Genomic DNA, 23,137 nt, shown 5'->3' with positions numbered 1-23,137 from the left:
ATAATGAGAGCTAATAAGATTCAAGTGATTTTTTTTTGACGACTTTTCTGTCAAATGATTAATCTTCACTGAAAGATAAGGTACCGCACCGCCCTATCAGCTGCCAAAACTGACCGATATCTTGACGACAAAAAAAAAAAAAAAAAAAAGGATTTTGCTCCTTTCAAGAAATGTGGTATAATCAGCGCTATTTTAGCGTTACTAGAAGTATTTTCATCGGATTTTTGTCCCAAACAGTCCAGAGTTTCCACACGTGTTATGAGAAAAGATGTGAGAACGGCTGCAACGCCGAGATGTACGGTCAGGCGATTGTATGCATGACTTAGTACATTTCTGTACGTTATACGTGTTACTCAGTGTTTAAGCTTTGGATCATTCTGTTAAAAACAATCACGGGCTATGCTTTGCATATTTGGTGTGAAACTTGCATCTTGCACATGTACAATCAATGATGTTATATGAGTAAGTGGGCAGATCATTCAACACTGACTTAAGATTTTGTAATAGGATCAGATGGTATGATAGGATTTTTCTTCTTTTGAATACGGTGTAAAAATCAGTACATAAAATGGGGTTACTTGAAACAGCGAGGTAGCTTGAAACGATTTGCGGTTATCTTGTGTTTAATGTTGGCCCCATCTACATGAATACTCTGCAAATCACACTGAAGTTCCTGGCAGAGGGCTCATCGAACCACCTCCACAATTCTCTATTATTCCAAACTCGTACAGCGCGCGGAAAGAACGAACACCTGTATCTTTCCGTACAAGCTCAAATTTCCCTTATTTTTATCATGGTGATCGTTTCTCTCTCATATTTTCGCATTCGGAGGAGAAAGTTGGTGATTGGAATTTCGTGAGAAGCTTCCGTCGCAACGAAGAACGCCTTTGCTTTAATGATGTCCACCCCAAATCCTGTATCATGTCAGTGACACACCCTCCCCTATTGCTCTTGTTTGAACTTCGCGATGTACTCCGTTAATCCTACCTGGCAAGGATCCCGCAACGCGCAGAAATATTCTAAAAGGGGACGGACAAGCGCAGTGTAGGCAGTCTCTTTAGTATATCTGTTACGTTTTCAAAGTGTCCTAATAAAACGCAGTGTTTGGGTAGCCTCCCCCACAACATTTGCTATGTGTTCCTTCCAATTTAAGTTGTTTGTAATTGAAACTCCTAGGCATTTAGCTGAATTCGCGACCTTTAGATTTGACTGATTTATCGTGTAAGCGAAGTTTAACGGATTCCTTTCAGCACTCGTGTAACCAAAGTTTAACGGATTCCTTTCAGCATTCATGTTGGTGACCTCACACTATTCGTTATTTAGGGTCAACTGGAAATTTTCGCACCATACAGATGTCTTTTCTAAATCGTTTTGCAATTTGTTTTGATCTTCTGATGACTTTATTAGTCGATAAAAGACAGCGTCATCTGCAAACAACCTAAGACGGCTGCTCAGATTGTCTCCCAAATCGTTTCTATAGATAAGGAACAGCAAAAGTCCTGTAACACAACCTTGGGGAACGCCAGAAATCACTTTTGTTTTACTCGATGACTTTCCGTCAATTACTACGAACTGTGACATCTCCGACAGGAAATCACGACTCCAGTCACATAACAGACGATATTCCATAAGCACGCAATTTCACTACAAGCCCCACGTGTGGTACAATGTCAAAAGCCTTCCGGAAATACGGAATCAATTTGAAATCCCTTGTCAATAGCAGTCGACACTTCATGCGAGTAAAGAGCTAGTTGTGTTTCACAAGAACGATGTTTTATAAATCCGTGTTGACTGTGTGTTAATAGACCGTTTTCTTCGGGGTAATTCATAATTTTCGAACACAGTGTACGTTCCAAAATCCTCTGCATATCGACGTTAACGATATGGGCCTGTAATTTAGTGGATTACTCCTACTACCTTGCTTGAATGTTGGTGTGACCGGTGCACTTTCCGGTCTTTGAGTACGGATCTTTCGTTCAAATGGTTCAAATGGCTCTGAGCACTATGGGACTCAACTACTGAGGTCATTAGTCCCCTAGAACATAGAACTAGTTAAACCTAACTAACCTAAGGACATCACACACATCCATGCCCGAGGCAAGATTCGAACCTGCGACCGTAGCGGTCGCTCGGTTCCAGACTGTAGCGCCTAGAACCGCACGGCCACTCCGGCCGGCGATCTTTCGTCGAACGAACGGTTGTATATGATTGTTAAGTATGGAGCAAATGAATCATCGTACTCCGAAAGGAGCCTAATTGGTATACAGTCTGGACCAGAAGACTTGCTCTTATTAAGTGATTTAAGTTGCTTCACTACTCCGAGAATATTTACTTCTACGTTACTCATGTTGGCAGCTGTTCTTGATTCGAATTCTAGAGTATTTACTTCGTCTTCTTTTGTGAAGGCATTTCGGAAGACTGTGTTTAGTAACTCTGCTTTGGCCTATTTTCGTCGTTGTTTCTGCCACAGTTTTGTGACCCGTTTTGTGTACCAAGGAGAATAAGCTCCGTCGTTTGTTAATTTATTTCGTGTAACTCTCTCTATTGCTGCCGATACTATTTCTTTGAATTCAAGCCACATCTGGACTACCCTTATATTGTTAATTTGGAAGAAGTGGGGAATGTCTCTCAGGAGGTCGTCAAGTGAATTTTAATCTGCTTTTTTTTTGAATAGGCATATTTTTCGTTTATTTTTGGAGGATTTGGGGATTACAATATTCAGTCTCGTTACGACAATCCTATGTTCACTAATCCCTGTATCCGTTTTGATGCTTGTTATTAACTCAGGATTATTTGTTGCCAAGAGGTCAAGTGAGTTTCCACAACCGTTTACTATACGAGTGGGCTCATGAGCTAACTGTCCGAAATAATTTTCAGAGAATGCGTTTAGCACAATTTCGGATGATGTTTTATGCATACGTCAGGAATTAAATATATATTTTCGCCAATATACCGTCCGCAGCTCGTGGTCTAGTGGCTAGCGTTGCTGCCTCTGGATCATGGGGTCCCGGTTTCGATTCCCGGGCGGGTTGGGGATTTTTTGCTCTGCCCGGGGACTGGGTGTTTGTGTTGCTTTCATCACCTCATCCTCATCATCATCATTCGTGACAGTGACTAGATTGCATTGTGTAAAAATTGGACTGTATCAAAATTGGGACTTTGTACGGGCGCTGATGACTGCGCGGTTGTGCGTCCCACAAAACCAAATATCATCAGCAGCAGCAACATATGGAGGGTACATTAAAGTCACCACCAACTATAATTGCATGAGTCGGTTACGTGTTTGAAATCAAGTTTTCTTGAACCTTTCAGCTATTGTATCATCTGAATTGGGAGGTCGGTAAAAGGATCCAATTATTATTTTACTACGGTTGCCAACAATGACATCTGTCCATACTGATTCGCAGGAACTACCTACTTCAGTTTCGCGACAAGATAAGCTACTTCCAACAGGAACAAACACGACACCGCCAACTGTATTTAGCCTATCCACTCGGAACACCGTTCGCAAAAATTTCGGCTGAGCTTGTCTCTGACTTCAGCCAGCAATCAGCGCCTATAACGACTTGAGCATCAGTGCTTTCTATTAGCGCTTGGAGCTCTGATACTCTCCCAACACAGCTACGACAATTTACAACTGTTGTGCGTAATGTAACTGTTGGTTTTGTGTACGATTCTCAACAACCATACGATGAGCAGTAGTTTTAGCAAGAAATTGAAGTAAATGACAAGTTATTGTCGTCTATATATTGTTTACGTTGCTGACATTTTATGGATGCTGGTAGCCAGCAGTGCGTCTTATTTCTGTATATTATTGCCCTTAAGCTTGCTTATCAGGTGAAAAGGCTTCCATCGAGTAGGCTATGACTAGGATCTTGCATTAATAGTAAATCTCTGTCTCACGTTAGTATCAGCAGGCAAAGGGCGTGAAATCCGTAAATTCATGGCCAATATGAGAAAACAATTCGTTTAATGTTTTAAGTGCTCTGCAATCTTGATCCCGATCGGTAGATGCCGAAAAAAGGTCTCTAATTCGCGCCGTTGCCGTTTTCATGTTGACAAACGGAGCTTCACCGTACTTGAGATTCTCCGAAATCAAAATTAACTAACGAACACTAAAATGTTTTGTGTGATCAAAACTGCAATTGAGTGCGCTTTATCTAATGGAATATTGTTTAATGATAATGTTACAAATTACGTATCAGTACTCAACAACAGTACATCAGTGCTGCTGCAGGGAGAATTGTTTGATAGCTATGGTTGGCAGAGAACGGACACTAAACATAATCGGCCCATAGCCCTCCACTTCTACTGATTAATTGGCGGGCTAAACAGCTAAACGATTGATTTGCGTTATCAGTTATCGCAGTTATAGGCAAACCTAAATGACCCCATATTTGATTAAATATTTGTGCCGTAAATTAATATTATGAAAATATGCGTTTTGATATAGCGTTGCTTCAGACATCTTAAAAACGCTTCGTGTTTGGTGTGATTCGTGGTAAGGAAATGATAGTGGTGACGGGGGATACCAGATTACCGGTACGTTTGGTATATGAATTAAAATTCAAACCAGCAGCAAAATTCAAAGGTTATTTCCGCTGATATAGCTAGCAATATGCGTTGCGCAGTTATGTTCGGTACCAGACGTGACAAATAACTATAAGATAAGGGACGTTCGTTCAGTCCTCTGCAAAACCTCCCGCTTGACATGAGCTACTTAAGTACGGTCCCCAAAGTAACAAAAAACTGTTCAAATTTCGTCAACTTAAAACTGAGTATTAGGCCCTACCCTTCATCCTGCAAGAATGACTTCTTTCGCCGCATTGCCCTATTACATTTCTTTAGGGCCCTGGACTGTTGTGAATCACTGTACGATACTTTCAGAATTCAAGAAAGGCTGGTTTTGTGGCGTCAAATTGTGATGTGTTGCGTATTTCTCGGTTGTATATCAAATCCTTTCGTGTCCCTTTTCTCAAGAGTAAATATCCATGCCACACCATTTCGTATAACATGACAAGCGAAAGACTTATTTTAACGTACTCATAATCAAATTCGAACTCCGGACTCTGAGTCCAAAAATTGTAAATGGTCCATTCATCGTACGCCTATTGAAGGGCTATGGCAGTCTTTGGAAACGAGAGATGCCTACGATTTGCAAATGACACAAAACACATCCACACAGAACCCGTGACCAATGACGTCATATTTTAATCATAGATATCAGTTTATTTTCGAGCCGTGGATAATAAATCGATTATCTCATGTAGCAAAGCATGACAATCGTAAATAAAAATAAATTAATGTGTTATTAGGATGGTGAGTCGCAGATAGGCACAGAAAAATGACTGTCAAAATGAGCTTTCGGCCAACAAGGCCTTTATCGAAAATAGACAACATATTTATGCACACACACACACACACACATGTGTGAGCACAGTCTGGCAGCTGAAGCCAGACTCAGCTAACAATTCAATGCTCCATCTGGGATAACTTGTGACGTCATTTCTCAAAGCCGACGTATTGTATCGCATTCTTCAGGATTCTTCAATCTTCAGCTGTCAGAGACTGTGGTCATAATGTGTGTGTGCGTGTGGGGGGGGGGGGGGGGGGGCGCAAGCACATTTTGTGACAGTCTTTTTATTGTGCCGATTTGCGACTCAGCGTCTCCGATACATGGTGAGTAGGGCTTTCGATCCCGAATTTTCCATTGTTGTGTTATTAAGACATAGATACTGTGAAATATTTTTTGACGCTTGTGGTAATTTTAAATCATTTGTGTCACATTTTGAATTATATCTTTGTCGAATAGTGAGTCGTTCCTCAAAGTGGCATCTTATACCTCAGCTGCATTACGAAGGTGGTATCCTATTCTTTAGTTGACCTATATAGGTCAACTTAAGTGCAGGGTACAAATTTTACGTTAGTCGCTTTTTTGCTAGTACCAGTATCCTATTCTGCAGATGGCCTATATATGTCATCTTCAGTACAGGATACAAATTTTCATTTTTGTTGCCATTTTTCGCCTTCGCTAGTACTTGGATCCTATTTTCCAGTTAATCTATATGGGTCAACTAAAAACCGCATTCCCTAGTATCAGTATCCTGTTCTTCAGTTCACCTATCTAGGTCAACTAAAGAATAGGATACAAAATTTACGTTTGTAGCTTTTTTCCGCTTTCGCTAGCACTAGTATCCCATCCTTCAGTTGACCTATATAGGTCAACAGAAGAATACTAGAGCTTTCTACTGCGAAAAAGCGATATATATAACATTACGTTCGAAATACGGAAATACGTAATATATATCCACGATCTGTCTTCTCGCTACTACATTAATGTGTTTGTCAACATCGTCTATGTCTTTGCAACGTACCATCTGGGGTACCCTGTGACGACATTTTTCAAAGCCGAAGGGTTGTATCCCATTCGTCAGTATTCTTCAGTCGGCAAATTGTAACTGGTCCATTCATCGTATGCATATTGAAGGGCTTTGGTGATCTCTGGAAACGAGGGATGCCTGCGATTTACAAATGATACGTAACACATCCACACTGTCGCTAATTTTAATGCGCATGTCTGTTACGTAAATAATCATATTTCACAGATCGTTATATTAGATAATATTCTTGCATGTCGGTTCTAAAGCTTATTATTAATTTTATTAAAATTGCGAGAGGTGAAGTTTTTAAATGGCTCTGAGCACTATGAGACTTAACTTCTGAGGTCATCAGTCCCCTAGAACTTAGAACTGCTTAAACCTAGCTAACCTAAGAACATCACACACATCCATGCCCGAGGCAGGATTGGAACCTGCGTCCGTAGCAGTCGCGCGGTTCCGGACTGCATCGCCTAGAACCACCGCGGTTGGCAATGTGAAGTTTTTACGGCAATGTGAAGTTTTTACCGAGAGGTAACTATCGAATGGACTATTCAGAACCTTGGTATATACTGCGTTCCTAAGGTTAAAATAAAAAAAAGGTAAAATCCAGAACTCCTACACAACTTGACCGTGAATTAGTTCTGAGGAAACAATTGCGGTTATGTGCTGTCACAAAAACACTTGCTACGCTGCAGGTACTCATAACAAATTGAGAATTCACGCAAAAGTAAAAATTAAACCACAATGTTTACCGGTGTAAACAGCATTCGGCACTTACTGACTTTAGGGGACACCCATGAGATCTTTGATTTTATACCGATTATCGTCAATTTGACTAGGCTGATCACGAATATGACATATTTTTCATCAGTTTTGAAACAATAAAACAACATAGTCATTTATTCAAAATGTAACAATACAACAACATAATAACAAATTTATCATACGAAATTCGGCCACATCAGGGAAAATTCTAGCCATTACGAGTTAGTAGAACAAACGCACAGAACAAACACGGAACTAACACTTAACTACACTGTTATTTGACTTTAGTGTAAACTGAATAAAGTGATTTTATCCGAGTGTTTTGATGTGCTAAGATTTAGCTCGAATGATGTTTGCAAATAACATATTCGTGGTCCGGTCAAAAAATGAGAAAAAAATTTTCATTAAAAAAATTTTCTCTCGATATATTAACAAGTTTTTATCGGGCATGAAAATAAATAACATCTTCGAGATCAACTTAGTCTAAGTGATCAAAATGTGAGAAAAAATATTTTCGAAAATTTTCTCCCCCTAAACTCGGTAAGTACCCAGCATTCGACTACATCTTAAACTACGAGAGTGAAATTAGCCTAATCAAAATATTGGTCGGCTTCGAGTTCTTCACGCGGTAGCAATAGCTTAGAGGCCTGTAACATATTCGGCGTAACATTTACCAAGTGCCCTCCTCTTCAGCACACAGTAAAATTACTACCGACTCTTCGCCCATAGACGCGAGACAGTGGACACACTGAGAACTTTGCTTAGTAAATCGCACACATGCCTTGTGTAATTATTTCCGTGCAATGAAGTTTACGTTTGTCTAGGATTCAAAAATATATTTATAAGAATTTCCATACATGTGCTACACTATTAAATAATATGAAATGGTGCTACCAACTACTGAATGAATAATTGGTAATCGTCTTTGTCAAATATTTGAAATTACTTGCCTATTTAAAAATTATTTGGGGAGCTGACCATAGGCGATTCTTTACTTTCAAATACGTAATCCCTAATCGCACAGGTGGAAATGTGTAGAGTAACACGCAGTTTTTTATTTTTGTTTCAAAACGGAATTACTGATAAATCAGAAACAAGCAAAGAAAATTTCGCTATCACAGTCTATAAAACATTTAAGAAATCAAGCTGTAACTTAAGAATTAATACTAAAAACCGGTATTTTGCAATATAGTCTAATTTCATTACAATTCTTCAGTTACTCAAAAAACTATTTCGTTGTAGCGGGCAACATTCGTCACGAAACGCCAATGTGCTCATGAGTTCACCTGTTCGTGAAAATACACAAATACGTCCGATTTCAGTCGGTAATAGGTAATAAATAACTTACCTCCACTTTTAATTGCCTCCAGTAACTGCTTCTGTAGTTCCTTGTTGAAGCGTCGATCATGCAGGCTCAGACGAAATTTCCACTGCGCCAACTTGAGATTCGGATTCTTCGCTAAACCTTCATCTTCTAAGTAGTCAATAGGCATTTTCCTGGATGCCGATTACAAGCGTGAATGTGTAAGAATCACTTCGTGCAACGCCACACACGTGTATTATCACAATCCTGTTAACAATAAACAATAATCGAAAAATATTGTGCCCTGCCGGTTAGCATCCAGACAGAGATATAAATTTAAACAAGCAACGACATTGTTAAAGGGATTTACGATGCAACCATCGGTTTTAGTTTCTCATTGAATGTAAAAAAAAATAAAGACGAGTAGTGTAAAATATAAAAACAATCAGGAACGATTTAATAATGAAGCCGGTGAACAGTCAGTAGTAATCAGCATATTCGTCAGTAGTTAATCCACACAGCAGACATACAAATCCAGCACCTCCCATATGCCTACTAGCACCGCAGGAGATGAAGAGATTGAAAGAATGTGTAGAGCGGTAAAATAAATTATTCAAATCGTTAGAGGTAAAAGAAATTATTCGGATCGTTCAGAGTGACAAAAATATAATTTTGATTGCAGGGGAGGGAGCTGTAATCAGATAACAGGAAAACTATGAGAAGCAAAAAGTAAAAGAACAGTGATTAGGGAGAAAGAAATCAATAGAAAAACTGCCACGTAGAATCCTGCACGGTACATAATTTACTCTTTGCTAATATTTGGTTGGCCATTAATATTTTGAGAAGTAAGCAAGAGTTTTTGGTTTATGTTAAAATTACAAGCATATGCTTCGATGCAAATAGAAAAAAAACTAACATTTGGTTTAAGAATCATTGAAGAAAGTTTTATGTGTTCAACAGACCCGTAAAGACACAAAGGTTTCAGATGAATTACGTTACATACTGATAGGATAGAGATTTTCGAAACCATGGTATGAACTGAAAAGCTTTTCCAGGGTCATATTTTGACTCTGAATATTATTTTTAAGTTATAAACTGCAGATTAAAACTGAAGAAACAGCAGAAGATAAAAGACCACAGGCATGTCAGAGCAAGTTGAAGAGCCCGAGGTTGCTGTGAGTTTCAAAGGGGGCAACTATTGACTGAAATAGGGAGCACAAATGGATACGAATAGGGAACTCTGAGATATGGTACAGTGAAGGCAGCAGAGCAACAATGAGGCAAAGAAACAACTCCCTGTAAGAAACATTGTACAAATTTGGATGTATTGAATGACTTGAGAAAAAGAGAAAATATAAAAACATTGCACACAGAGCTTGTAAATGAAATATGGACATCTAAAATATGAGACTGACAAGAGCAAAATGGTAAAGCAGAAATGATTAGGAGAGAAATGTATAGCTTTGGAAGCACACATGACTATGGGGAGATAGATGACAGCGAAACCAACCTTTGGAGAAAATACAAGGTGGTGTCGTAGAGTTTTAATTACATCTCGTAAAATAAAGTTACAACTGGCGTTTAATGTAATGCAATACATCTTTTTCTGGGCCAATTCCCATTGAAAAAATGCGGTATTTGTTGTAGGACATTGTGGAATATTCCCGCTAAAATATGTTGTTTCCTGAAGTTCCAGTAGGCGGCGGCGCTATCGTAGCCTTCAAAATGGCGTCTGTAACAGAGGCGCGTTCTGTGCAGAGAGCTGTCATTGAGTTTCTTTCGGTGGAAAACCAGAGCATCATAGGTATCCACAGGCGCTTGCAGAATGTTTACAGACACCTGGCAGGGGATGGAAGCAGGTTGAACTATTAGGGGAGACATCTGTCACCATCGCAACAAGGTCTCGCAAATCAGATCGATCTCACGCGAATCGGCCGGCAGCACACATCTGTGATTGCTGCAAAGTTAGAATGTGCAGATACTCTCATTCGAGGTGATCAAACACCTCGCTGCTCAACTGGATGTCTCTGTTGATAGCGCTGATACCCTCGTCCTCCAGTTGGGGCTCTCAAAGGCGTGTGTCTGCCGGGTTTCTCGCCAGCTAACAGGAGAGCATAAAGAGCAGAGAAGGACCATTTGTGTGGAATTGTAAAAGGCTGATCGTGACTACTTTTTATCGAACATTGTCACACGCAGTGAACATAGGTTAACCACTTCGAACTGAAAACAAAACAGCCATACACGGAGTGTCTCCACTCACCTTGCTTCAGAAGAAGTGCAAAGCTGCGCCTTCAGTCAGTAAAATTATGGTGATAGTTTTCTGGGACTCTGAAGCGGCTATTCTGTTTGATGTCCTCCTTCATGGAGCAACGATTAAGTGGGAAGTGTTTAGTGCTTATCTCAGGAAATTGAAAGAAAACGACTTTGATGTGTTCATTGCCACGAAAATGAAATGAACTTCTCCATCTCCATGACAATAAAAGGCCTCACACACGTCTGTTCACATGAGAGCAGCTCACAAAACTTCATTGGACGGCTATTCCTCATCCACCCTACAGCTTGTATCTCGCAACTTCCGGCTTCCATCTATTTGGCCCAATCAAGGATGCACTCCGTAGGAAGTAATTTGTGGATGATGCAAAGGTTATTGATCCAGCAGACGATGGCTCCGACGTATGTGGGCATACAGGCCCTCCCAGTAAGGTGGTGTAGGGGTGTCGCATTTAACAGATATTATGTTGAAACATACGATTTTGTAGCAAAAGAGTAGGGAATAATATGGTGTACAGAAATTCTGCATAAAATCAACCAGCTTAAGGAAAAATGTATTACGTTACTTATTGAACGCACCTCGTACCTAATTACTAGTACACTGCTAGAAAAATCAAAACAAAATGGCGTAGCCCATTGTTGAAGTACAGTAATGCGTTTTATACCACTGAAAGGGATCAATGTTGCTACAGTACATGCTGTGTCAGTGTTACGAGTACAGCAACAGCAGGGATGGCTAGAGGACAAATGAAAGGATGTAGAGGCTTATCTCACTAGGGATAAGATAGATACTGCCTACAAGAAAATTAGAGAGACCTTTGAAGAAAGGAGAACCACTTGCATGAATATCAAGAGCTCAGATGGAAACCCAGTTCTAAGCAAAGAAGGGAAAGCAGAAAGGTGGAAGGAGTATATAGAGGGTCTATACAAGGGCGATGTACTTGAGGACAATATTATGGAAATGGAAGACGATGTAATTGAAGATGAAATGGGAGATATGATACTGCGTGAAGAGTTTGACAGAGCACTGAAAGACCTGAGTCGAAACAAGGCCACGGGAGTAGACAACATTCCATTAGAACTACTGACAGCCTTGGGAGAGTCAGTCCTGACAAAACTCTACCATCTGGTGAGCAAGATGTATGAGACATGCGAAATACCCTGAGACTTCAAGAAAAATATAATAATTCCCATCCCAAAGAAAGCAGGTGTTGACAGATGTGAAAATTACGGAACTATCAGTTTAATAAGTCACAGCTGCAAAATACTAACGCGGGGAAGATCAATTTGGATTCCGTAGAAATGTTGGAACACTTGAGGCAATACTGACCCTACGACTTATCTTAGAAAATGGATTAAGGAAAGGCAAACCTACGTTTCTAGCATTTGTAGGCTTAGAGAAAGCTTTTGACAACGTTGATTGGAATACTCTCTTTCAAATTCTGAAGGTGGCAGGGGTAAAATACAGGGAGCGAAAGGCTATTTACAATTTGTACAGAAACCAGAGGGCAGTTATAAGAGTTGAGGGACATGAAAGGGAAGCAGTGGTTGGGAAGTGAGTGAGACAAGGTTGTAGCCTGTCCCCGATGTTATTAAATCTATATATTGAGCAAGCAGTAAAGGAAACAAAAGAAAAGTTCGGAGTAGATATTAAAATCCATGGAGAAGAAATAAAAACTTTGAGGTTCGCCGATGACATTGTAATTCTGTCAGTGACAGCAAAGGACTTGGAAGAGCAGTTGAACGGAATGGACAGTGTCTTGAAAGGAGGGTATAAGATGAACATCAACAAAAGCAAAACGAGGATAATGGAATTTAGTCTAATTAAATCGGGTGATGCTGAGGGAATTAGATTAGGAAATGAGACACTTAAAGTAGTAAAGGAGTTTTGCTATTTGGGGAGCAAAATAACTGATGATAGTCGAAGTAGAGAGGATATAAAATGTAGACTGGCAATGGCAAGGAAAGCGTTTCTGAAGAAGAGAAATTTAACATGGAGTATAGATTTAAATGTCAGGAAGTCGTTTCTGAAAGTATTTGTATGGAGTGTAGCCATGTATGGAAATGAAACGTGAACGATAAATAGTTTAGACGACAAGAGAATAGAAGCTTTCGAAATGTGGTGCTACAGAAGAATGCTGATGATTAGATGGGTAGATCACATAACTAATGAGGAGATATTGAATAGAATTGGGGAGAAGAGGAGCTTGTGGCACAACTTGACTAGAAGAAGGGATCGGTTGGTAGGACATGTTCTGAGACATCGAGAGATCACCAATTTAGTATTGGAGGGCAGCGTGGAGGGTAAAAATCGAAGAGGGAGACCAAGAGACGAATACACTAAGCAGATTCAGAAGTATGTAGGCTGCAGTAGGTACTGGGAGATGAAGAAGCTTGCACAGGATAGAGTAGCATGGAGAGCTGCATCAAACCAGTCTCAGGACTGAAGACCACAACAACAATAACAACAGTGCGCCATCATGTGACACAATGATTATGTGGTGCAGATGCGTCCAGATGAATCTGAATGACGAATAACATAGAAGCAAACCATTTCTCTGCAAAGACATGGGAATCATAAGAGAAATTGAGGCTGTGGTGCTTGAAGTATGGTGTGTCAGATTTCAGTCGATAGTGCAAAAATTGCAAAATCAGCTATAGATTTGTTTTCAGTATCTTGCACGGCACTCTGATCATTGCCATTCCACAACTGTTCCCATCTATTTAAAAAAACTTGCTTAAATGAGACAGAAGCGTAAATACTGCAACTGCATTAGGTCGGTACAATTACTTCTTTAGCTTCATAATCATCATAAACACGTGCAGGGCTATTACAAATGATTGAAGCGATTTCATAAATTCACTGTAGCTCCATTCATTGACATATGGTCACGACACACTACAGATACGTAGAAAAACTCATAAAGTTTTGTTCGGCTGAAGCCGCACTTCAGGTTTCTGCCGCCAGAGCGCCCGAGAGCGCAGTGAGACAAAATGGCGACAGGAGCCGAGAAAGCGTACGTCGTGCTTGAAATGCACTCACATCAGTCAGTCATAACAGTGCAGCGACACTTCAGGACGAAGTTCAACAAAGATCCACCAACTGCTAACTCCATTCGGCGATTGCACAGTTTAAAGTTTCTGGGTGCCTCTGTAAGGGGAAATCAACGGGTCGGCCTGCAGTGAGCGAAGAAACGGTGGAACGCTTGCGGGCAAGTTTCACGCATAGCCCACGGAAGTCGATGAATAAAGCAAGCAGGGAGCTAAACGTACCACAGCCGACGGTTTGGAAAATCTTACGGAAAAGGCTAAAGCAGAAGCCTTACCGTTTACAATTGCTACAAGCCCCGACACCCGATGACAAAGTCAAACGCTTTGAATTTTCGGCGCGGTTGCAACAGCTCATGGAAGAGGATGCGTTCTGTGCGAAACTTATTTTCAGTGGTGAAGCAACATTTTTTCTTAATGGTGAAGTGAACAGACACAATGTGCGAATCTGGGCGGTAGAGAATCCTCACGCATTTGTGCAGCAAATTCGCAATTCACCAAAAGTTAACGTGTTTTGTGCAATCTCACGGTTTAAAGTTTATGGCCCCTTTTTCTTCTGTGAAAAAAACGTTACAGGACACGTGAATCTGGACAAGCTGGAAAATTGGCTCATGCCACAACTGGAGACCGACAGCGCCGACTTCATCTATCAACAGGATGGTGCTCCACTGCACTTTCATCATGATGTTTGGCATTTCTTAAACAGGAGATTGGAAAACCGATGGATCGGTTGTGGTGGAGATCATGATCAGCAATTCATGTCATGGCCTCCACGCTCTCCCGACTTAACCCCATGCGATTTCTTTCTGTGGGGTTATGTGAAAGATTCAGTGTTTAAACCTCCTATACCAAGAAACGTGCCAGAACTGCAAGCTCGCATCAACGATGCTTTCGAACTCATTGATGGGGACATGCTGCGCCGGCCGAGTGTGGGAGGAACTTGATTATCGGTTTGATGTCTGCCGAATCACTAAAGGGGCACATATCGAACATTTGTGAATGCTTAAAAAAACTTTTTGAGTTTTTGTATGTGTGGCAAAGCGTTGTGAAAATATCTCAAATAATAAAGTTATTGTAGAGCTGTGAAATCGCTTCAATCATTTGTAATAACCCTGTATATATCTTTCCTGTGAACCCAGGGAAAAGAAGCAAAGCAAGCAGAGGGAACATGTCGATTCATAGGCACCGGAATAACACAAAAACCCTACCGTCAATAAGCAAGGTGACGCTGAGTGTTTCAAGGGACTGCCTTGGGACGTTGGCTTACAGATTACGCTCATAAAGGGCAAACAGTTACAGGAGTTCACTACTGAAATTTCTGATAAGTTTATGAGAGTCTTTCAAGATGATGCTTTCCGAGGATCTTTGTTTCTGCACCACAACAACGACCCAGTTCACTCCGCACAGGACACAAAAAAAAATGGCTCTGAGCACTATGGGACTCAACTTCAGACGCCATTAGTCCCCTAGAACTTAGAACTAGTTAAACCTAACTAACCTAAGGACATCACACACATCCATGCCTGAGGCAGGATTCGAACCTGCGATTGTAGCGGTCTCGCGGTTCCAGACTGCAGCGCCTAGAACCGCTCGGCTACTTCGGCCGGCGCACAGGACACAATCGTAGTGAGTATGTACCAGTTTCGGGACAATCTCTTAAGGAAATAAACCACCCAGTTGCGCTAGCCAATTTTATGACCCAAATGCAAACAAACCGCTCACATGGACTCATGTTTTGTTTATTCATGCTATAATTAATGGACAAAATCTGTCATGATTACCATAATTTATGGGCAAGATGGTCGCCTAGTACCGTCATTTTTACCAAAGTGTTCAACACTTTTGGCTTCAAGTGATAATATCACTTTTTAATGACGGTAAGTTAAGACCTAAAAAACAAGACACCCCCACTGTGGTGCTGTTGGTTGTTTCTCCATCACCACCATCGCACCCACTGGTCCTCAGCGTCCCCCACATTGTAATTCTTAATATGGATCTCACTGAAGCAACAGCAGACACAGTAGTCGAAAATTCGTATGACGTTGCAAATTTCAAGCGTAGTGTAGCACAAAGTGTTGTTGCCTGGCTTGCATGATTGTTCAGTACCCAAGTTATTTTCTGCAAGATATTATACTATGCAGTTTCGTGGCTAATTTTTACCTATTTTCATAAGATGATATGTTTCATAGCTATTTGACTTATTACCCCCACTTTTTAAGACGTTACTTGTAACTGTGGGTTTCGTTGATATTTTCCCTCAATTTTAAGAAGATTCTTGTAAATATAGGGTTCAAGACTAATTTTACCTTTTTTAAAATACATAAATAAGGGTTTCGCTGCTATTTTATCGACTTTTAGGAAACACATCGAAAAATAAACAGCTTTAAATGTTTCACAAACCCACCAACAAAGGACACTATTTATAGTTTTCAGACAATTCGTATGAGTTTTGTTTATTTTCCCTCAGTATTTCGCAAAATACCTACTTTTTCAGGAAGATGTACTTAAACACGGGACTTTAAATGTATAGTGACTAACACCTTGATGCATACCCTCTGGGCACACCAATATATGACGCTATTTATAGTTCTTACAAATTTTGTCGATTTTCTCCACAGATAGCCACTTTTTTCAGGACAACAAATAACAATGAGACATACACCGCAACCCTACATTTTGCTTGAAACGAACTTATCCCCACACACTTTTAGTGTGTGATATAACTTCCAGCTCCTATGATGCTATGTGATCTTAATGGAGTTGTAAGAAACAACAACTGGAACGCTTTTCCAGAGGAATGTATATGATCTACTCATGAAGCCTGCAATAGACTGGCTGAGTCATGTTTCTACGCCCACCTAATGCATCCAACTATCACTCACGCTCACATATTAGTACTGCCACAAGATAACTGCCGGGTCTAGTATTCGAATAATTACAGCGACTGTATTGCAACAAATGTAGCACAATGCAATAACCCCTTAAAAATATGTAAAAAACAATAAATTTCCATAGTCTGCAGAGTAATCCCTATCGTAGCAATGAACACAGTGTCTTCACTGCGCCACACGTGCCACAGCACCTGCATGTAAAGAGACGCTCTATCAATGGTCACTTGCAGGAGCATTTTCCCCGCTCATCCCTGCATGCAGTGGGCGTAAAGGCAGAGGGGCTTTGTGCATTGAACTGCGACTGACCGTGTTCCAGCGTAAAGTCAAGTGCCGCCACGCCGGTCAGGAACTTTGGAGCAGAGAGGGCTGTGAAGAAAACGTCAGCCAATTGTTAGCTGACCGATCCCTCTGTAGGACGACACAGAGACTGAAATAAGGTCGCGCCACCTGCACCCCTCCCCCCTCACCCATCCCAACTACACCTTCATTCTCCTGTCTTTTTCCCGCCTCAGGCCTCCCATCCCTCAGGGCAGGTCCCTACCAGCAGTTTTTGTTCTTCATGTGTGCACCGTCACTTACAGATTTTTTTTAAGTGTCTCTCACTCTGTGTGTTTTTGTATTGTGACTGACTTTTAACTTGTGTGTGTGACTCCAGCGTATTTTAAGTGCCCCAAATCGCGAACTGTGTCATTTTAACTTTATATCGACTTTTTAACTGCCCCCATATGAACGTCCCCATGTTAGTGTATATTTTAACTTCCATTACCTCCATTTACTGTGTTATTATTTCCCCCTTTTTGCGCCCTTTTTTATATATCAGTTCTCATTTTTATTTTTTTGTAATGCCACTCAGCTGAAGTGGTGGATTGTGCCTTTGCAGCCCTCCCCTGCCCCTGTGGGGAAGGGGCATAAAATTACAATAAAGGGGGAAAAAAGCCGCCTGGCCGCAGCCCAGTTGGAGACTAGCCGTTCCACGAGCTCTGCAGTAGCGACTTAGGAACTGTATTATTTCACTGGTATCAGGAATTGCAAATAATGGGCGATTTTCTTATTTGGTCTGTCGGCCATTGCTTGTAACACATCATTTTGAATTCTCAACGTTAAGTACTGTAAATAATCTTAATGTAATAAAAGTTCATTAATACAATTTGCTTGATTTGTTGTCTAGCGATCCGAAAAAGCAGGTTTTCTAGGCACCCCATATTGATGAATAGGCAGGACAACAGACCACATTGCCACCAATTGTTCGGCGAGCTCTTCTCTGCCCCTTCATCTTCGAGAAGACACACACCTCTGTCCAGCTGCAGTCAAGGCTCTATGAGATAATAATGTCCATACCACGATAAAAAAATTTGCTTTAATCTCAATATCCCCTCCCCCACCTAGATATTCAGGGAGACTGTATATGTGAATCTGCATCCACCCTGAAAACCTGTATACATTTCCAGAGGTATGTTGTTTCATTAGTTTTACGAAAATTCACGTTCAGTTATGGTTTGAGAAATCTAGTATTTTTTCCGTCGTTCCAACCGAATGCTTGTCGATGTATGCATCAATGTTCCAAATCAGGCAGATGGCTCTCGCCTCGTTTTAAGTTTCGCTGTCATAGCAATCAGATATACGCTACATCACTCCTATGAGTTGTCAAACTGTTTTTCGTCTGCAACTAAAACCATTCATGAATTGGGCATGGAAAGAATATGTCTGTCAGTCAGGGTAATCCGTATTCACTGTCCCTCTCTTTTTTTATTTAGTCTACTTATAAAATGTTAGTCTATCCATTTAAGGACGGGAAAAACTCACGGAAAAATGTGTCTTCTCAGTCACACACGAATTTTTTACACTTTCTTTATTGTACTGCAACTGCGCAGAGGATTGGTAACAATTGTCGAGGTAACGCAATTATATTTCATGGCTGAGTAGTTGAAAGGTTAATGCTGAATTGCAAGTCATCTCTGTGTTGGTGGTGTTCAACATTTTCTTCCAGAAGTCGTCGAAAAGAACCTTGAAAGCCTTTGTCAGTTTAGCTTGACGTTACAAGCTTCTTCAGGCAATTTGGCCAGCCACATAAGCATCATTTAAAGGATTTATTCGATACCTTCACAGCGCTGTTTAATAGCAGGTGGGGGCCACCAACCAACTTTAATATACTAGGGTTGATCCTTCATTGATGACATTGGTTTTCCCCCATATTCTCACCTTTAACAATTCTTTCATAAAAAAATTCGTCTGTCGATATATACATGGACAACGTGGCAGTATCATCACCTTTCTTTCTTTATGGAGAGAAAATAAATAGAACACCTGCTGCTGAATGTCCCTGGATAAAAGATTTCCTTTTAGCCTCTAATACTCACTTCACGAGACCTATGTGGGAGGGAGTAAAATGTTTGCTCACTACATTTACAAGAAGCAGTAGAGGGATCATATCTCTACATCCCATTTGTCAGAGTATCACTTACCCCTTCCCTCTTCATATTCTCATGAATAGTCCAGTATTCGATATGTGGCACCTGCATCTACCTGATTTTGATGAGTGAGACTGGATCTTGATATCCACAGTGAAGTCACATATCCCTACTAATTTTCTCGAAACCTTGTCTCATTGCGACAGCAATGTTCCATTAGTCAGAAGGCTGTCCAGCCCTCTACCACTCACTGGCTTTGTAGAGAGCTATCACAATGAGACAAAATAGAACATTAAGGCACAGGAGGAAATTCACCAGCATTTGGGTGCTTATGTCCAGATTTTTTACGAATGGTACTGTTTCCAGTGATTTGTGGTCAATAGTATAATAGAACAGTAGCAGATCTCTTTGACTATTTTAGATTCAAGAATTACATTTATCAACATTCAGCTCCAGCTCCTGCCAATTCTCAGTCCTCTGAAAATCGTTATAGTCTATTGGTGTCACAACACTGCTATAGACAGGAGCATGTGTTTAAATACATATTCTGCAGACCATTGTCTAGTGCACGGTGTCGACTATGGTGTAGCAGTATCATTGATTTTTTCGTTCCTGTTCCTCTCATATGTGTAATGATCGAATAAAAATAATTGTCAGTATGCCTCTCTATATTCCGAATTGCTGTTATGATTGCTACAGCAGATATAGGTTTTTTTTAATGACCAAGGAATCCTCACTGCTGCACCGTTACTATACAAGGATTGCACAAAGAAATTCAGACACGTAACACACATAATTCATCCATATCAAATGATTGTCTATAAATATGTCCCTGTATGTGTCCTAATTACCATTGTTGCATTCCTTTGATTGCTACACTGGAAACACGATGATACAATGGTATCAGACTCTTTGTTAAATGCATAGCATATTGCGAGAAATACAGTTTCTTTTCAGTTGGCATACACCTACGCAATGCCATTCTGACAGCATCACATAGCTTCCAATACACATTATATATTGAATCATTTACACAGATGCAACTGCTTTGCGGAAACAAGCATATTTCAGAGTTACTGTAAGATCAGGTGAAAGATTCAGGATTGAATGTTAAAAAAAAAGTTCAAATGTGTGTGAAATCCTATGGGACTTAACTGCTAAGGTCATCAATCCCTAAGCTTACACACTACTTAACCTAAATTATCGCGCAGGAGGACTCAAACCTCTGGCAGGACCGGCCGCACAGTCCACGACTGCAGCGCCAAAGACCGCTCGGCTAATCCCGCGCGGCAGGATTGAATCACAGCTTCGTTACAGAGAGGGCTGACCATGAAATTGCATTCCAACTAGAGCAGTGGGCAGTGTGTATATGTGTAGTGGTACTAATTTTGTGTTTTTAGAAACAGACACAACAGTACTTTTTAACGAAATTGCCATGTAAATTTCGTTAAAGAATAAAATTTGCTTTTAAGTTAATTTTCTTTACCTTACTTTCTTTGCGTGCGAACTTTGTTGTAGAACCTCTCTCTTATTTACGTGTGGTAATAAAAATTTTCACTTTCAAAAGAATTACATACATTTAAAAATTACGTGAACTCATATTAACTGATTAAGAATATTTGGTTGAAAATTAAGTCCTTTACATCATTCGGCCTTGGCACACATTTTCTAAATGCAGTGGATTTTTTGTTAAATATTTACTGAATTCTATCCCGGCGTTAACTATGAAACACAAGATTATCTCTATTAGCAGAAAATCGTTAATTATTACCAAGCCGACATTTAATTATCACTGATCAAACCTACTTTGCTATACATTTAAGTTATTTGAAAGAACCAAAATTGTTAAATTTCAATGTTAACTAACATTAACTATCCGCCTACGAATGCACAAACGTATAATTAGTTTAAAATCAGGATCACTGTAAAAGAAGAACAATTTCTTAGTTCACTGTTAATTTTTATCTATCTGTTCCCGATTTACGGGTTTGGTTGATTTTCCTTTAGCGGCCCAGCAACACCGCTAAAAATGCTGAAAATTCCTTAAAAGAAATTTTATAGATGACATGGGCAAGCTAATTTACATTAATAATACACACTTTTGATAAATTTTGATATATTTAGATCAAACAATAATTCAACTCACATCAATTTGTAACTTCTGCTCTAATGGCGGCTAAGTCAAGACAGAGACAAAAGAAGTCTACACATTCATAAATCGCTTCAACACAGCTTCCTCTCGCATTCAGCTTTACACAGAGAAGACCAAAGAATACGCTGTACATGGTTCTTTTATACTACTGCTGACTATTAACATTTCTTTGTAATTTGACAATATTATTCTCCTCTGGCTAATTTTTACATCTCTGTAATCGCAGATACTGACACATTTCACAATCACATAATAAATATAGAAAAATTACTATACTAAATACAGAGAGAATATTACTACAAAAATATTACGATAATAACAAATGTCTTTTACACTAAATTCAATAATATTTTTTGTTCAATAATTACGGTATATACAACTTGCGCAGAGTGGCGTATATGGTACAAATAAACTCTTGTGCATTAATAGCGTGAGTTTGCCAGGGAACGTTACAACTTACACATTGGTCCTTGTTGTAATGTTAGGTGACATGCAGATATGATTTACATCTGGAAACTGAGAATATGTGGTGAAGTACAATGGTGAGTCTCATTCAAATAGAATGGAGGAATATTTCTGTTTTGGCATTTTTATCTTTGACAGCAGCAGCGTTAGTGCATCAGTACTCATTGTGTTTGGTGTTGCTACGTTAAAATTAATAGCTTGAGAGTCATCGTGGAACATGTTTCTAAAGTATCATAGTCTCGTGACCATATGTGGTCTGCAGGAAGGGGTATGTGTTGCAGTGGAGCGAGAGTAGATCTGTGGTATAGTCTTGCTTAAGATAGTGGGAGCATTGACATGGAGATGTATTGTTTGCCATCACTCAATCATACTAAGAGCAATGAATATTTAATGCAAAATAGTATACCACATCCAACAGGTTTTGGATGCAATAATGTGGAATTCAAAGCACACAAAAAATAATATTTGTGAAATATTGTCACATAGTTTCTGAACCTGTGTGAAATGTTCAATTGTGTGTGAAGTCCTAAGGGACCAAACTGCTGAGGTCATCAGTCCCTAGACTTACACACTACTTAAACTAGCTTATGCTAAGAACAACACACACACCCATGCCCGAGGAAGGACTCGAACCACTAGGAGGAGGGGCTGTGCAAACCGTGCAGCCATTCCGTGTGGCAAACCTTTGTCAGTACAGTGATGTGTGTGTGTGTGTGTGTGTGTGTGTGTGTGTGTGTGTGTGTGTGTGTGTTTGTGTGTGTGTGTGTGTGTGTGTGTGTGTGTGTGTGTGTGTGTGTATAAAGTACTACCTGCAACCATTAACATATGTTTCATTAAAACTACAATCTTCTATGCCATGTAAATAGACTCCTTGCCAATTTTCGGAATGTAATTTACTTGTGATGAAAACACCCAGCCATTCAGCAAAGCAATAGAGTCAGATGTGTGTAAGTGTTTCCAAATGTCTGTCAGCGCTACATAAATTCAGTGATGTTATTTATGGTACTCCCTGTCATCATTAACAAATGTTCTGTCAATAATGCAGTGTTCCATTCCACATACATCCCATACTGATTTTTTGAAATATTGTTCCATATCACTAGCTTTTAGACAGGATCAAACTCGAACAATCAGAGCTTCAAAACTAGTTCTTTTTTGATGTACGCATTTCTGCCATTCTGTTAAAAACATCTGGCATTTTATCCGAATCCATAAGCTAGTAGTTATCTATACAAGATCATTACAATAGTAGAGGCTGATGGTCCTTTTTGAACTTAAACCAGTTCTGCTTTAGATGGATGTCATAGTTCCAATGCATCTACACCAATTTCTCCTAATATTCCTCCTGCTCCTGACCATAGAAAATGGTACAATATCTCTAGAGTACATAGATATGACACACAACACTCGACGACATGACCAGATTCCTGTAATACATCCCAATACAGAATCTG

At 40.0% G+C, this 23,137-nt stretch overlaps 1 protein-coding gene across 1 annotated transcript in view; it reads right to left on the bottom strand.

The window, feature by feature from the left end:
- LOC126473820 (26S proteasome non-ATPase regulatory subunit 6-like) overlaps positions 1-23,137 on the bottom strand; it is a 163,803-nt gene that overhangs the window by 117,311 nt on the left and 23,355 nt on the right. The window contains exon 2 of the mRNA XM_050101136.1: positions 8,494-8,715. Within this exon, the coding sequence (XP_049957093.1) occupies positions 8,494-8,638 (145 nt within the window). The 5' untranslated portion in view covers positions 8,639-8,715. The remainder of the gene's footprint in view (positions 1-8,493; positions 8,716-23,137) is intronic.

Source organism: Schistocerca serialis, chromosome 4, assembly GCF_023864345.2.
Source record: "Schistocerca serialis cubense isolate TAMUIC-IGC-003099 chromosome 4, iqSchSeri2.2, whole genome shotgun sequence".
Classification (NCBI taxonomy): Eukaryota; Metazoa; Arthropoda; class Insecta; order Orthoptera; family Acrididae; genus Schistocerca; species Schistocerca serialis.
Note: the sequence above shows the minus strand (reverse complement) of the source record. Positions and strands in the feature narration are given on the sequence as shown.